Source organism: Sphaerodactylus townsendi, linkage group LG07 (genome assembly GCF_021028975.2).
Source record: "Sphaerodactylus townsendi isolate TG3544 linkage group LG07, MPM_Stown_v2.3, whole genome shotgun sequence".
Classification (NCBI taxonomy): Eukaryota; Metazoa; Chordata; class Lepidosauria; order Squamata; family Sphaerodactylidae; genus Sphaerodactylus; species Sphaerodactylus townsendi.
In genome coordinates, this window is record NC_059431.1 from 121655468 (window position 1) to 121668865 (window position 13398).

Consider the following 13398-nt stretch of genomic DNA (forward strand, 5'->3'; position numbering starts at 1 on the left):
CTACAATTCCCAGGATGCCCTAGGAATGACCATTAAGGAACTTTATAGTGCAGTCATGACCATTCCATATCTTCCCTAGAAGAACACTGAAGCCTTTGAACTCAAGTCAGTCATGTGACCAGAAGCAGGACAATTTACTAGTCCATCCTAATCCTGCTGATTTGGAATGAAGTCCTACTGACTCAAGTGGCATTTACTTCCAAGTAAATGTGCTGTGTGAGGATACGAAGGATCACCTATGACATTCCTGCAAGCAAGCTAGTAAAATGTGGACTAGACAATGCTACCGCAAGATGGATTTGTAGTTGGCTGACTGACCGAACCCAGAGGGTGCTCACCAATGGCTCATCTTCATCCCAGAGAGAAGTGACTAATGGGGTACCACAGGATTCTGTCCTGGGCCCAGTGCTGTTCAATATTTTTGTCAATGACTTGGATGATGGAATAGGGGGCATGCTAATCAAATTTGCAGATGACACTAAATTAGGGGAGGTAGCTAATATCCCAGAGGACATGGGCAGAATTCAAAATGACCTGGACAGATTAGAAAGCTGGGCCAAAATTAATAAAACAAATTTCAACCAATGCAAGATACTAAACTTAGGCAGAAAAAAATTAAATGTCTTAGTAGACCACAAACTGAACATGAGTCAGCAGTTTGATGAAGCAGCCAAAAAAGCTAATGCAATTCTGGGCTGTATTAATAGGAGTATAGTGTCTCGATCGAGGGACGTGATAGTGCCTCTTTATTCTGCATTGGCTAGACCTCACCTGGAATTCTCTGTACAGTATTGGGCACCAGATTTCTAGAAGGATATTGACAAGCTGGAATGACCAGAAGAGGGCAACCAAAATGGTAAAAGGTCTGGATTCCATGCCCTAAGAGGAGAAGTTTAGGGAACTGCGTATGTTCAGTCTGGAGAAGGCTAAGGGTTGACATCATCGCCGTGTTCAAATATTTGAAGGGATGTCAAGTTGAAAATGGAGCAAGCTTGTTTTCTGCTGCTCCAGAGACTAGGTAGGATAATGGATTCAAATGACCGGAAAAGAAATACCATTTAAACATTAGGAAGAACATCCTGACCGTCAGGGCTGTTTGACAGTGGAATGCGCTGCCTCGGAGTGCGGTAGAGTCTCCTTCTCTGGAGGTTTTTTAACTGAAGGTGGATGGCCATCTGTTAAGGGTGCTTGGATTGTGTCTTCCTGCATGGCAGGGGTTTGGACTGGATGGCCCTTCTCTTCTGTGAAGAACCTTGTGCTGTGGTGGCAGCTGCTGCCAAGGAAATATTTTTAACAAACAAACCTCCAGGGGTCAATCTGAAGCCTACCTGAGCCGGTACACTTTCTAAAAACAGCTGCAGGATAGCCGGAAAAATGGAAGCAGGCACCAAGTCGCCCATGGGCATCAAGTTGGGGTGTGTGTGTGTGTGTGTGTTATACATGTTAACCCAGGGGTCCCAACTTTTTAGATCCTCCAAGCAGATTTGGTATTTGCTCCTTGCAACCCTCATTCTCTCGCCCCTGTGAGTTCCTGCCCTGGAGCCCTAGTCCCGCCCCTCCCCACTCACCGGTGTGGGTGCCACGGGCTCTGCCATCACAGGGGCCTCCTCAGCCTCTGGCACTTCGCTCACTCCTTCAGATTTCTCCGTGTCGCTTTCTGGGCCCAAACTTGTCCCAGACTCCATTCTCCCGCTTTCTGGAGGAGATGTCTCCATCTCTCCCAGCTCCTCCGTCAGCTCAGGTCCCTCAGCTGCCTCCTGCTTGGCCTCTTCTTCAAAGCCCTCATTGGGCTGCTCCTCCTCTCCACTCTGGTGTTCGAGGACCCATTCTGACGTGTTCCCTGAATCTTCACCTGTCTCTGCTTCCTCGGCCATTTCTTTTGGAAGAGCATTAGGAAGAATACAAGTGGGAACCTGCAGGAGGCATCTCTCCCCCCACCCCCGCTTAACCACTGTTTCCCCTTCCCCGAAAGCCCCATGGCCTCTCCCCTTTGCCTGCTTCCTTCACTCCTTCTAGGGTTGCCAAACTCTTGGTGGAACCCAGACATCTCCTGGGATCTCTGGAGATCACAATAGATCTCCCTGCAACAGAGATCTGTTCCCTTTAGGTTTGCTAGTGCCACATTAGGAAGTTCCTGGAGATCCTGGGGTACAGCCTTGAGAGGGGAGTTAAATGACTTCAGCCTGGCAGAATGCCACAGGGGCCACCCTCCAAAGCAGCCATTCCCTCCACAGGAACTGGCCTCTGTCATTCAGAGAGCAGCTGTAATTCCAAGTGAACTCCAGCCTCCAATTTGGGGGGGGGGGGCACATTCCAAAAGAAGAGGAGTTGGTGTTTATACTCCACTTTTCTCACTCTTGGAGTCTGAACCAGTGGCCTTTCCTTCTCCTCCTCACAGCAGACACCTTGTCAGGCAGGCCAGGCAGAGAGAGTTCTGAGAGAACTGTGACTGGCCCAGGGTCAACCAGCAGGTTTCATGTGTAAGAGTGGGGAAAGGTAAGAATTCGCCACTCAAGGGTGGGGAATGAAAACCGTTTCTCCAGATTAGAATCTGCTGCTCTTAACCACGACCACCACTAAGGCAGCTTGATTTAAATGTTGAAAACAATTAATCAATTTTTCTTTATTGAAAATTATCAAGAAGAACTACGAGGTACAAACAGAAATTACCTTCTTCCTCTTCTTCTTCTTCCTCTTCTTCTTCTTCCTCTTTAGCACCAGGCTTCCCTATTGGCTTCTAAGAAAAAACAAGGTTGGAGGAGAAAAGCCACGCAAGAATTTCCAAAGAGAAATATACAAGAACGACTCCCTGTTTTCCTTCACTCAGAATAACAGTTAGATATTAGATAGTGACTTAAATACTTCAAAGTGTTTCACAAACATTGCCCTGTTGCAAATCAAACAACAACCCAATAGGATCGGTTAGTATTTTTCCTCCAAATGGCAGATCTGGAAGGCTGAGGATAAGAGAACCGCCAGAGACCTTGGCACAGGATAGATTTGGTCTAGCGACTTCCCTTTGTAACCTTGAAGCTGTACCCAGCCCTCTGGTGACCTGTGGGGAGTCAGAGGAAGTGTGGAAGAAACTGCGGCATGGATGCTTTGTGGCCAGCCCCCCACCACAGTATTTGCCGCAGCTGCAACCAGAGCTCCACATAGAATCACTGCCAGGTGGGAACAGCCTGCCTCAGGGTCAGAACTGGTCTAGACCAGGGGTGTCCTGCACCGGCCCTCCAGATGTTCATGGGGCTAATGGGAATTTTAATCCACGAACATCCAGAGGGCCAGCGCTGGACACCCTCGGTCTAGGCATTTTGGGGATTGGGGTTTTGTGGTTTCTCCATTGCTGGTGCAGCTGCAGAAGGCGCAGCGGCAACAGGACTTTCCTCTTGTAAGGTTCCGCAGCGGTTCTGTGCCCCCCCTCCTCCACTGGACCTCCAGGGCTTCAGCCATTTTTTAAAAAAATCAGTGCTAGAATATTGTTATAATATACCATTGTAGCTACATTTTCTGAATTCCCAAATCTCTGCAGCCAAATAGACTTTACTCTGATCTTTCCCAAAACTTCACAGCAAAGAAGGTTTGAGAAAGATTGGAGAAAAGCTGGGGACACACACACACCCCGGGGGGGGGGGGGGGGGCACAAAAGGACAACAGTATTTATTTATTTATTTATCTATCTATTTTGATATACCGCCCCATCCCCTAAGGACTCTGAGCAGTGTACAAATCAGTAAACACAGCTGCATTTAAAATTCCAATTAAACCAGTTAAAACCATTTCATGAACAACAAACTCTAACCTTCACTCTAAAAGAAAATCATTTCAACTTTAACAACACAGCTCATCAGGGCAGGGCAGTCTGTACAGTAAATGGGTACTCCGATGATGGAATATAGGATGCAGGGGATGGCACCTTCAGCGGCTGACCTCCCCAAAGGCCTGGCGGAACAATTCCGTCTTGCAGGCCCTGCAGAACTGTTCTAGGTCCCACAGGGCCCAGATGTCAAGCCTGCTTTTGGTGGGGGATTGGGAGTTTTTGCTCTGTGTGAATTCTTGTGGTTCCTAGCTTGCAGCCTGCCAATGACCAGGTGCATTATCTAGTTGTTCCCCGGCGCTGGCCTCTTGAAGGCCACATTCTCATAACTGCTTCTCTGCTTCTTTGTCTGGATGGGAGGGGAAAGGGGGAAACTGCATATATGAGTAACAGCTCTGCTAATTCGGCAGAACTGTCTTGCAACTGTTCTTGACCTGTCTGTAATAAAGAAACCTTTGTGCTTCCACAAGTGTCTTCATTGTCTGGTCAAGGGGGTCTTGACACCGGATGGTTGTGGGGAGAGTGTTCCACCAGGATGGGGCCAGGGCACTAAAGGCCCTGACCTGGGTGGAGGCCAGCCGTATCATGGAGGGGCCCAGAACCACCAACAAGTTGGCCTCTGCCAAGCGCAGAGACTAAGCGGGGACGTATGGGGACAGACGGTCCCTAAGATATGAAGGCCCCAGGCCACGGAGTGCCTTAAAGATTAAAACCAACACCTTAAAGATGATTTGGAACTCCAGCAGGAGCCAGTGCAGCTAGTGCAGCACAGGCGAGATGTGGTCCCATGAGAAGCTGGGCCGCCATATTCTGGACCAGCTTCAGCTTCCAGATCAACCGTAAGGGAAGGCCCATGTAGAGCGAATTACAATAGTCTAGCCTGGAGGTGACCGTTGCATGGATCACTGTGGCCAGGTCAGACTGGGAGAGGTAAGGGGTCAACCAGCGTGCTTGGCGCAGATGAGAAAATACCACCTGGGTCTCCATAGAGAGAGCTGAATCCAGGCAAACCCCCAGGCTTCGGGCGGAGGGGGCTTACAGGGGCCTCTTCCAGCAACAATGGCTGAAACCCCACTCCCCACTCCCGTAACCCACCCACAGGACCTCCATCTTTGATGGATTAAGTTTTAACTTGCTTTGCTTCAACCAACCAGCAACCGCCTCCAAACAATGCTGGAGAGCTGCAGGGGCGGAGGTCGGTCTCCCCTCCATCAGCAGAATGAGCTGAGTGTCATCAGCATACTGGTGACAGGTCAGTCCAAAACTCCGCATCAGCTGAGCAAGGGGTCGTATGTAGATGTTAAATAACAGAAGGGATAATAGGGGGCCCTGTGGCACCCCACATTGAAGTGGGCACCATCCTGAGGATCCATCCCCCAACCTCACTTGCTGAGTCTGGTTCTGGAAAAATGAGGCAAGCCATTGCAGGACAATGCCCCAGACCCCAGAAGCGGCCAGGCTTCAAAAGGTCATGATCAACCATATCAAACGCTGCAGTAAGATCTAGTAAAACCAGCAGCACCGATCTACTTCGGTCAAGCTGTATGCGGAGTGTATCTGTGACAGTGGTGAATACTGTCTCCGTCCCATGCCCAGCACAGAAATCGGACTGGAAGGGATTGAGTGCCAATGTGTCCTCCAGGAAGCCCTGAAGTTGCTCCAACACCACTCTCTCAATTACCTTCCCCAGAAACGCTAGATTCGAGATGGGGTGGTAATTGTCCAGATCACTAGGACCTAAAGATGGTCTTTTCAAGAGTGGCAGACCACTGCCTCCTTCAACCCACCAGGAAACACTCCTTGCTCAAGGGAGCAGTTGATGATATCCAACAGATGGGGTCTTGGCCCTCCTAGACAAGCTTTTATAAGCCAGGAAGGGCACAGGTCCATAAGACAGGTAGTAGGTCTAACAGCAGCCAGGATTCTGTCCACATCAGCCTCTGCAAGCAGGGGTTGAGTAGCAGGGGAAAAAACCCTTCCCAAAAGCATTTAAGACAGCGGAGATCACCCGTGTAGAATTGCAGAGTAAGGTTCTGGAAGACTGTTCTCCTCTGCAGCCACGGCTTCCTCATCTGGTGGCATCAGGGAATGACCATCCCTACGTCCTTGGCTGAGTCCTAACAAAAAGCTGACAAGGCCATTTGCAGTTGGCCAGATCTAGCAAAGCAGCTGTTCCACTCAACTGGATTGAGCAGAAAAGTTTGGCACAAGAAGCTGTGCAAAGACAGTTCGCTCCGTGAAGCACAAAAGATGCCTGTGCAAAAAGACAAAAATCTTCCCAGCAGCCTTTTTAGATTCAGAAACACGGGAGACTTTGTTACCAGCACCCCTCACTCTGTGTTTGCAGAGCCGCCGCCAGAGCTACGTGGAGAACAGCACTGTGTCTTTGCACCTGCACAAACTGGTCCATTGGACATACCTGAAGCCAACATTTCTTGTTGTGTTGTAGACATTTTTGCTACATTGGAGATTTGTAATATATTTGGTCATTGACCGTAAATAAAGTATTCTATTCTACCTGATGCCGATGATAGCAACAACCAAAGTGAACATGATGCAGATGTTCACAGCACCACTGGAGAAAAACAGAACCCCAAACAGTCAAGGAACTGTCCCGGTGGATGCCTGAGGTGGAATACGATACTCAACATGCCAGCCACACACAACAGAGGCAGTTACCACAAAAGCCACAAGGAAACAGAGAGCCACAAACGGTAACTAGGACAGCTAGGCCCAGCTAACTTGCTGCTGAAGCCCAGGGGTGTGACAAATACAACTGATCCTTTTGCCCAAGGAGATCTCAAGGTGTGAAGGCGAGACAGAACTGCACAGAAACATAAACCAGAAATGCAGCCCAGTGCATCGTTGCTGCAAGAGCCTCCAAGGAAACACATTTGTGTCAAAACATCATTTTCAGCGCACAGAGGATGTGACCGACCACCTTCCTCAGGTTTTTCCCTGCTTGGCTGACAAAGAATTGAAGGAAGGCCAAAACAGTTTAAGGGACAGAGCAGTGAGAAACCACTTCTCCTTGAAGGACAGTTTTCCAAAGAATGGACTGGTTTTCTACTTACCCCTTCATAGGTCTCCTTCACATTAAAATATCGGCTGACGCAAGCACTGTAGGCAAGTAGCTCTTTCAAAACGTCCTGTGGGTAATGTGCTATTTTGGCCTCCAGGTCTTGATAGAAGGCTTCATATCTGTCAATCAGTTGGTGAGCTAAAATGAATCCCCACTCATATCACTGCAAATTTCCAAAATTTGCAGCAAACGTTTTCCCGATATTCTCAGTCCATACAAATGCTTGCTGTTCATCTGGTATCAGATGATATTATGGTAGCAATGAACAACAATCTGAAAGCTGATACACAGCAGTAGCCAGAGTTTGTTAGTGTATTTAACATGTAATATTAACTCATCATAGAACAGTTTTAACAGTAAAATCCTTTTTTAAAAAAAAATTACACTAGTTTAAAATTGCTCAATTTTCAGTTTTAACATGAGTTATGTCAAACATATTGCATAAAGAAAAATCAAGGCAAACCTTATTCAGAATTGTACAAGACTGATGAGAGTCTCAAAAGCAGGATTATCTTCACCTTTCTCGCTAAGAGCACCATTTTTGTATCAGAGCCCATCAGAAAGCAGCAGAAACGTTCTCTCCCCCCTCCCACCCCAAAACCAGGTCAGGATTTCTGTGTATTTCGGGAATTTCCATGCTGTGTAGAAAAAGCTTGTGTTTCAATTAACGCAAAAACAGAGACCCCAAAGGGCCGATGAGAACCAGGCACGGTCACTGAGGCATGAAAGGTTGCAGGAGACACAGTGGGAAGACAAGGCCATGGGAGGGAAGTGGGTGGAAACCATAGGCAAGCTCGACCTTCTTCTGACCTTTGTTCCATTTTGAGAAATGGGTGTGGTGGGCCTAGGATTGCTTGCCCTTCTCCGTCACTGGTGTTGTTCAATGCCAGGTCCATAAACAATAGGACCGTGACCTTATGGGATTACTGGGGAACCTGTAAGGTGGACCTGGCATGTGTGACTGAGATCTGGGTCAGGGAGGGCAAAATTGTTGCCTTAAAAGAACTTACCCCACCAGGTTTCTCACCCCAAACAAAGGGTTGAGGTAAGGGGTGGCAATGCTCGTCCGGGAGGCTTTCTCTTTCAGGGCAATCGCCCTCTCAATGATGTCTGGCATTGATTGTATTGGCCTGGTGAGGGATACCATCGAGAGTTTGGCTGTTCCGCTAGTGTACGGGTCACCTAGCATGCCAGCAGACAGCCTGTCGATGCAGCTGGAGGTCGTTTCAGACTGGGCCTTGAGGTAGCCAAAGTTTACAGTTCTGGGAGAATTCCAACACCCCTGTAAACTTGTCTTCGTTGTCAAAAGCAGCAGACTCGGTGTCATCCACGGCAGCGCTGGTTGTTCCAGGGCCCACAACCAAGCAGGCCACACGTAAGATTTGATCTTCAGCATGGGGGAGAATGTGGTCCCAACCTCTTTAGATAGTACCATGGCCGGATCACTTTGCCCTGAGGGCCTGGGGGGATATCAATGCCCCTGCCCACCTAGCCAATGGGCTTATTTATGCCTACCCATGGAGACCTATGGATCCAATCGGAATGCTCTGCAGGATCCAAAGCCTACTAGCAGTTCCCTTGATGAGGAGGACTGGAATATCTGACTCTCCAAGGCTATCGAGGTGAACACTCCCCAGTGTCCTCTTCACTCCCGCTTGCACATGGTCCCTTGGTACACTGAGGAGCTGTGGCTGATGAAATGGGAACTGAGAAGACTAGAGCGAGGCTGGCAGAGAACTCATGATGAGACTACCAGGGCATCTTATCGGGGGCTTATGAAATCCTACGAGATGGCAGTCAAGGTGACAAAGAGGGTGCCATGAAAGGGAAGGGGAGGGAGGGAGGGGAGGGAGTGAGTGAGAGGTGACATGCAAGGGAGGGGAGAGAAGGGCCCAGCATCTGGACATGGCCCGCCCACCCTACTTTGCTACCTCGATTGCGTCCGCAAGCTCTCACTTAGCACAACTGTTTAAAGTTATTCAGTCTCTGACATCCCTACCTTGCAGACCTAAAACTAACGATATGGCCATTAGTTGGGAGGGTTTGAAAGCTTTTTCGCGGACTTTTGTGGACTGTTGCTACAGTGAGGGAACTGGAGGTCCCTAGTCCAGTTTTGCACAGAGTGATGGCAGCAGTGAAACCTGCCACCTGTGGCCCTTGTGGCTGGTTAAGAGGTGGCACAGCGCCCCCTGCTGGATATCATCAATCACTCCCTTGAGCAAGGAGTGTTCCCAGGGAAGCTAAAAGAGGTGGTGGTCCACCCCCTCCTGAAAAAGCTATCTTTGGATACTGCAGATCTTGCCAACAACCACCCGGTTTCAAATCTATCATTTTGGGGCAAGGTGGTTGACAGAGAAATAGCAAAACAGCTGCAGACATTTCTGGATTACTCATCGGCCTTGGATACTTTCCAGTTGGGCTTTCATCCTGGCCATGGGATGGACACTGTGCCGGTTACCATCACAGACAAGCTGCGTTTACAGCTAGACCGAGGCAGATCAGCACTGCTGGTGTTATTAGACCTCACCATAGCATTTGACATGGTCAATCACAATCTCTTGACCCACCGCCCCACTGATGCTGGGATACAGCCCTGAGATGGCTGACCTCATTTCTCCAGGATCAAGGACAGCAAGGTGACATTCAGGGAGGTGATGTCCCAGTGGCAGCCCCTGGTTTGTGGGGTGCCACAAGGGGCTATTCTTTCCCCAGTATTACTTAACATCTACACGTGGCCTCTGGCACAACTGGTTCAGAGCTTTGGGCTGAGTTGTCACCAGTATGCAGATGATACCCAGCTTTTAAAGTTGAGGGAGGCCAGATGGCCACTGCCCTCCTTGCTCTAGCTCAGTGCCTAGAGGCAGTGGCTGGCTGGATGAAACAGAGCAGACTGAAACTCAATCCATCAAAGACAGAGGTCTGTGGCTGGGGGTGGGGGTGGGGGGAGAGAGAGCTTCCAACTGCCATGTTTAGATGACATGGCTTTGATACCTGCTGCATCCATCAAGAGCCTGGGTGTGACTCAGCAGTCCCCACTATCTATAGAGGCCCAGGTCACACAGGTGGCGAGAGCGGCTCTTTTCATCTTTGCCAGGCCTAGCAGTTGCCCCCCACCTGTCCCGATTGGATCTGGTCACAGTGATCCATGCAACGGTCACCTCCAGGCTAGATTACTGTAACTCACTCTACATGGGCCTACCTTTGAGACTGACCCAGAAATTAAGACTGGTCCAGAACGCAGAGGCTCACTTGAACACTGGTGAGAGAACACATAACACCAATACTACACCAGCTGCACTGGTTACCAGTCTAGTTCCGGATCATGTTCAAAGTGTTAACTTTTTAAGGCCTTGAGCAGTCTGGGGCCCTCACATCTTCGAAACCACATCTCTCCATGCTGCCCTCAAAGAACCCTTCAGTTGCTCACTGGTGATCTGCTGGTGGTCCCTGGCGTGAAGGACATCCAGTTGGCCTCAACCAGAGCTAGGTCCTTTTCGGCCCTGGCTCCAGACTGGTGGAACTCTCTGTCAGCTGGCACTCGGGCCCTGCAGGGCAGTGATCAGTTCCATTGGACATTCTGTGAGTGAACAGTCCATTTGACGCAGCTGGCCTCCCTCACCCAATTAGATCTGGTGCCATAATGTCACCCGGAACATGACACCCGCTTTCCATCTGGAGTACTGACCCTCCCACACTTCTGCCTCCCCTCTTTGTCTCTGGCTGCCCCCCTTCTGGGAAACTACCATACAGTGTTTTTAGGCTTGGGATTTTAGTCGCCATCCCGATGAGATTTATTGATGCCGATTGTAGTATAGCTTTATTTTCTGTATTTGTAATTTTATCGGGTGTTTGCCGCTCCAAGCCCGACTTTGGTCAGCGGGTGGGAGACTGAGATATAAATTCAATAAAATAAAAATAAAATAAACAAAAATTTTCCAGTGGAGACCCAAAGAGACTTACAATGTCATTTTTCTTTCCTTTGTCCTATCCTTACCACAACCACCCTATCAGATGGGCCAGTCTCTCAAGCTATCATCAAGTCACCCATGAGCTTCCATGGCAGAGTGGGGATTCAAACTGGGCTCTTCCAGATTCTGGACCAATGTGCAAATCAATACACCATGCTGGCAAGCTTGGCTCGCTCCCGGCCTTCAGGAGCCCATGGGGTCATTTCCCCTGTGAGTTAAAGGGTCAGTCCATTCTTGATCCATTCTTGATCCAGAGGCCTGGAAAGACTACTTCCACCACTGTCTGAGATCAACACACAGTGACTTCCTGGGGAGACTTAAGTCAGATGGACTGATTCAGCGGGGAGGGGATCTTCTTCCACTGCTTCCCCCAGAGGTGGAATTCCCTCCCCCAGATGATGGCAGGCATACCTTCTCTGAAGGCCTTCTGCAGCCAACTTGAAACTTTCTTATTCAGAAGGCCTTTGCATTCAGTGAATTGGGAAACCCTGATGGTTTCAAGTCCCTGAGGCTTGGTTGGTTGAATTGGCTTATGTTTTTGTTGTGCACCTGAGTTTTGATTTGCTATGCATCTTGAGGAGCTGTATGGCCAGGAAGGTGGCATACAAGCACCCCTCATAAAGAATTCCTTTTGTGGGGAAGCAGAGTAAGAAAGTGGCTGCCTCTGAACACCGTTCTAATGTTTGCATTACTGTTCTAATGTCCTCCCAAAGAAGGAGAAGGAAAAAGAGGAGCACAACGACGAATTTGGATTTATATCCTGCTTTTCTCAACCTTAAGGAGTCTCAAATTGGCTTCCAAACTCCTCCTCCCCTCCCCACAACAGACACCCTGAGAGAACTGTGACTGGCCCAAGGTCACCCAGCAGGCTTTGTGTGTAGGAGTGTAGGATTAGAATCTGTTGTTCATGCGGAGGTGTGGGGAATCGACCCCAGTTCACCAGATTAGAGTCCATCTGACAGAGCTGTCTTTGAAACTGTACCTGATCTGTCATGCCTGCAATAAATAAACCTTTGTGATCCTACAAGTGTCTTATTGTCTGGTCAAGGGGATCTTGACAGCAGGCCCCTCACAGGTGCTGACACTCTACACGGCTTTTCCTTTCTGTGCCTTAAGAGGGAATCTCAGGACGGAGCACACTCAGCATCTACAGCTGCTCACGGGTCCCGTCAGTCCCAATCACTGAGTTCCAAGAAAACGATGACATCTGACAACCAACAACCAGCTACGAAAGGAAAGCAGACTTTGAAGAGAACTTGTCACCAAAAGCCTTTTACATACCCAGCTCGAATGACGTCCAAAATAGCATAAATCCTTTCCAGTTGGGCCTTCAGCTTTTCTTCAGTGCTCAGGGTCCTCAGTTTGTCAATGGACAAGTCCAGGTTACTTTCCCGTAACTGGTGCCATGTGGGAGGAAGCAATTGGCATTTTGAAAGGGAGCTCAACCGGCCTGAAGTAGCTTATATTGTTCTCCTTTCCTCCTTATACCTGTACAACAACCCTGTGAGGCAGGTTAGGCTTAAAGTAGGTCCAAAACATCACACAGTATGCTTCCACACAGCAAGATAGGGATTTGAAATTGGGTCTCCCAGACCTTGCCCTGAAGCTGTGACCGCAACACTCCCCTGGTTTTCATAGGGTGGCTGCCATTAAACATCTGCAGCCAGCATGTCCGGTTGAGTCAGGTGGCATCAAGTCACTCAGAGTCTGCTGCCAGGCCTAGTGCTGTCAATCTCCAGGTGAGACCCTGGAATCGTAATTGAACTTCAGACAACAGAAATCTGCTGAAGGTAAACTGGCAGAAACCAGGATACAGCTCAGTGGAAATGCTGACACTGTGTGAAGCAGCCATAGAAATCCAGGATTACAAGGAAAAGGGTTGAAAAGGGAAAGGCTAGTATTGCAACGGCCTTCTATAGCTCTACAGTGCAGTTGCAGTTAGAACAGATGCTTTGGAAAAGGTGTAAAAAAAATGTCTAAACCAATACGTTCAACAATGTTGACTGTTCCATTCATCTCATGTCCAAAAGGAATCATAGAACAGAACAGGTGTAGGTAAGAGAAGCCAAAATTATCAGAAGCCAAAACACCTAACGTCAGAATCTAACCCTTCTTGGGGGAACAAAGCCAAGAAGGAAATTATGAAAATGTGCCAAGGCAACAAGCCCTTGCGGAGTTTTCCAATGCCTTTAGAGCCTTGGCCAGCAGAATTCCCGATTGGCCAGAACAGGTGATCCTATATGCCTTCAAGAAGGCTCTTAACCCAGAACTACGACGTTGGGCTATGATAGCTGGTGATCCACCTACACTGATGGAGTGGATTCTGTTGGCGGGAACTACTGAAGCCCGAATGGTGAATTCCAGGAGTTTCGACAGTAAACCCACCTTTGGTCTCCGTCAGAGGCAAGAGGCCCCAACGGGACCCCGTAAAGGATCTAGCCGGCAACAGGCAGATTCTGAAAAGACCCCTTATGCTAGACATCAGTGTTTGGGACTTTGTCTTTATTGTGGTGAGGGGGGTCACCTAGCCA

At 48.9% G+C, this 13398-nt stretch overlaps 1 protein-coding gene across 1 annotated transcript in view; it reads right to left on the bottom strand.

Annotated features, from left to right (window-relative positions):
* CCDC180 (coiled-coil domain containing 180) overlaps positions 1–13398 on the bottom strand; it is a 98612-nt gene that overhangs the window by 51906 nt on the left and 33308 nt on the right. The window contains exons 15-18 of the mRNA XM_048504458.1: positions 12149–12264; positions 6892–7018; positions 2671–2737; positions 1569–1876 (exon numbers count right to left, since the gene is read on the bottom strand). Coding sequence (XP_048360415.1) covers positions 1569–1876; positions 2671–2737; positions 6892–7018; positions 12149–12264 — 618 coding nt within the window. The remainder of the gene's footprint in view (positions 1–1568; positions 1877–2670; positions 2738–6891; positions 7019–12148; positions 12265–13398) is intronic.